This window comes from Ammodytes marinus (assembly GCF_949987685.1).
Source record: "Ammodytes marinus genome assembly, chromosome: 11".
Taxonomy (NCBI): Eukaryota; Metazoa; Chordata; class Actinopteri; order Uranoscopiformes; family Ammodytidae; genus Ammodytes; species Ammodytes marinus.
This window is the reverse complement of record NC_137215.1, coordinates 17,130,626-17,134,443: the sequence shown is the minus strand read 5'-3', so window position 1 is coordinate 17,134,443 and position 3,818 is coordinate 17,130,626. Positions and strand designations below refer to the sequence as shown.

Below are 3,818 nucleotides of genomic sequence, written 5' to 3'. Positions count from 1 at the left end.
TGGAAAGATGAATGACTGAATTAGAAATAGAAAGGTTTTTTTTGTGATTCAAGAGAAAATCCATAGTTTACATAAAATAATTGATTTAAAAAAATGAATATAGGTTGTATCAACTGGAGACTGGAGTACATTACAAAAGACATTTGTGAAATATGTAATCTTATATCTCACAATGCCACCATATTTGATACATTTTCTGAAAAAGAAAAAAATGGATATACATTATTTATACAACACAAATACATCACATAAATGCATCATCTAAAATCCTAATGTGTTAAAAAGGAACAAAATTAATGAATTCTCGTAACATACATTTAATAGATTCCTAAAAATCAGAGAATAACACCACAAGTGCTTTTCTGTGGGTGGTGATGTTTTGTTTTGTCTCTTCTTCTTAACATCCTTCAAGAAAAAAGCAATAAAAAGTAAGTATTACAAATATATATATGAAAAAGAACAAAGATGCTGTTTTATCAATACCACAACTTAACATATTTTGTGTGGATTTAATGTTAATGTACTTACCAGATTGTGCTGACAACAGCCAGAGGCATTAATATAACAACTCCAACAAGGAACACAGTTGCAAAAGCATACAGTAGATAATCTGAAAATGACAAAATATTCAACATTTCAAAAATCGAAAGCTGCTAAACCCTCTTATCATCAGGGATTGTGGGGGACAGACAAGGACAGGGTCCATCATTAGTCACAGGGCAGAAGTCTAGAGTCACAAGTGAAGCAGACTTACATAGAAATGTACCATGGGACCATGGGAGACCTTGCTCAGATGTGTTTATTTCCTGAGCTTTAGAAGGGCCTCTGCTGCTATTCCAAGATGTCACTGAAATACACATAAAAAAAGCTGTTTCCACAGTATTGATAAAGAAGCCCGTCTTGTAAAGCAAAGTCCTACTCACTGAAGCGTGATCTATTATGAAGAACATCGTGAATCATGTTGCACTTCGGCAGATCCTCATTGTGCACTCCTCTGCATGTACAAGAGTGGTGTAGTGCTGTGCCCAAAGTGGCCACAATGGCCATTTTACATTCAGAATCTGCACCAAGGATGAGAGCTGGATCCATGCGGGTGAAACACTCGTCATGTTGCAGGTCGCTGTCGCTGCATTGTGCATCTTCAGGGCTCCAGCATTTGGTTCGGAATGTTTTTAACAGGTTTCTGGGAAATAGATAAACCTTGTTTTAGATACCAGCGCTGGGATTTTACCTATTACATTTTTTAATGACTGTTATTGCATTAATATTTTGGGAACACTACAACACTGGTATCTACACCTGTAGAAAATGTGTTTACAATGTGATATTTTTCTAAATAACTGCCGGTGGACATTTCAGTTTTATCATATGTAAATTGGGTCTGTGCCCCAAAACCAAGCAGGCAGTAAAATGCACAGAGCCATGAGTTTACTTGTTAACCACACATTTCTCCAGATTTTCCGGCAAGCACCATCCGTGGTAGCTCATTTCCATTGGTCTGTCAATGAGAAGCAAACTGTAAAGTGCTCTGAATAGTGCTATAAATGCAGTTACACTCTAGCTTAGTATTACCCTCAGGTCTTCTGACATGTGTCGTTTTGTAATAACCTTGTAAGAATGTTGGTGAACCTTAGACTTTTCATCCATCATAAGAGCAGCATTATAATTTGTCCAACAGTTTTGTTTTATGACTTAATGCCTGCAAAACTAATGACACCCCCATCAGTCTCAGCTTATTTAAGCATGTTAGCATTGTCACTGTTAACATGTTACCAAATATAATAAATGTTTTAATAAACTTGAGGTAAAGAATGAACATTGTAGAGAGTGACAAGAAACATACCTGCAGTTTTTGTCTTCCACACAATGGTTAAGTGTATCCTGGCAGATTGTGGTCTCATCTCCACATGTGCCACTGTGCAGAGCAGTTTTCATATGCAGACAGCTCTGATCCGAAGCCTTGCACTCGCACATGACCAGCATCTCGGCAACATTGTGGGGCATGCTGCCATAAAACTGCTGGGTTTCTCGATGACAACGCTGACGGTCGCACGGCTCCGCCATACACGTCTGGAGAACAGGTGCGAGGAACCTATTGCACACTGCATCGCTGACACAGACTCTCATTTGGTCCAAGCAGGATCCAGCACCATCGTACACTGCGAAAAAAAAAGCAAATGTAGTGAGTGAGTTCCGAGATTTGCAGAAACATGACTTCCATATTGATTGACGTAAGATGACTACACCATTGTATCTTCTCGTCATCTTTTAGATGACATTGAACCATAATAAAATATTTACCATAGCCTATTAGACTACTTGACTTCCAGTCCATCGTGGGACTCCTCATCTGCTGAGCTGCTGATAGAAAAATCAATTTGAGACACAATCTGTTCCCACCACATGCTTATTCAAGCCAGTTCTTTGATCACAATGCTCATTCTGTCACACAATAGTGTTTGTTCACACAGTGCATCAGACCTCCATTGGTAAACAAAAAAATAATTTAATCTCAGAGACCACTGAGAATACTGCACCTGGCTTTTGGTGGCATTGTGTGGCCAGCGCTTGTATGGAGTCACAGAGCTCCTCTTCCCAGGCACACACACACCCATGCAGGGAGGGAAATCGGTCCATTACTGTCTGGATGGTCAAATTACAGACCTCAAAGCTGTTTATTTGGCAGCCTCCATCTTGAATAACACAAACACGAGAGGGAGGCAGAAAAACAGGATTTTCCATAAGCGAGCAAGGTTTTGTTTGAGCAGCAGGTGTTTATCATGTACCTGCTGCTCTGATTGTTTCTCTTCTGTATGGATATAGTATGTATGATATATGCAGAGAACGGTAAACTGTCTATAAGTCCAGCATACATTTTAAAGGCATTTGAAAGGCTATTTGTTATCATCAATTTATTTAATAATATACACTTTGCTCTGGGCTATTGCCTCAGTTATTACATTTAAGCTATACTTCAAGAAATGCAATTCAATTGAACAGCCTCATGTCCTGAGCCTCCTGAGAAAATGTAATCAGTACTTTTATAATGACACTGGATAACATCATGTTCCAGGTGTTCCGCGCAGCAAAAAAAAGAAGGTAAATTGGGATTGTTTTTACCCTCACAGATTCCGCCTTGAAATGCCTGTTCTCTCTTGCATAAATCTGACATGCACGTATCCGCAGCCAAACAGTCAGAAGGTGGAACAGACGTGCTGATGCAGAATATCTGAGGAATAACAATCCCTGAAATTCAAGCACATGAATGGATTTATTTAACTTGAAAACATCAGTAAAGACATCAGATCATGTTGAACACTACTGATTAAGAATACATATGCACATGGATTATAGACTACCAGGCATGCTGGCTCTTAGAGCTTTGGTTTCAGTTACATTCCCTGACAGCACACAGCAACTTTGAGATGAATTCCATTAATTGAAGCAGTTACTGTCAAGAAATCGATTATTTTTACAATGTCATTTCACTCACCAAGTATGACAGCAGCTTCCAAACATATCCGTTGCATGATAGCTGTTGTGAAGCTGTCAGTGGACAGCTGGAGTGCTCCTGCAGCTGGTCTGCCCCTCTCGCTGGTGCCCGGCACTTAAAGCTGGGACAAACCGCCCAGAGTCAACAGGACGTAACACATTTACCGGAGACTGACACATGCTATTCCCAAACAAAACAGAACAACAGAAACCAATCGTCTTTATATATCGTCATGGTGTTTGTGTGACTTGTTGGTGAATGTTTGTAAGGGTGATTTTTTGTTTGTTGTTTTTGTCGTTTTTACAGGTGTCAATTAACAACCAGA

At 39.4% G+C, this 3,818-nt stretch overlaps 1 protein-coding gene across 1 annotated transcript; it reads right to left on the bottom strand.

Annotated features, from left to right (window-relative positions):
• Positions 1-335: 335 nt before the first annotated feature.
• Positions 336-3,530, bottom strand: gfral (GDNF family receptor alpha like; the record flags this gene model as incomplete). Its single annotated transcript, XM_080036891.1, has 8 exons — positions 336-405; positions 529-610; positions 755-847; positions 924-1,183; positions 1,844-2,159; positions 2,538-2,693; positions 3,121-3,246; positions 3,494-3,530. 8 exons carry the CDS (start codon positions 3,528-3,530, stop codon positions 336-338), a joined length of 1,140 nt encoding a protein of 379 aa, XP_079893017.1.
• Between the last annotated feature and the right edge of the window lie 288 nt (positions 3,531-3,818).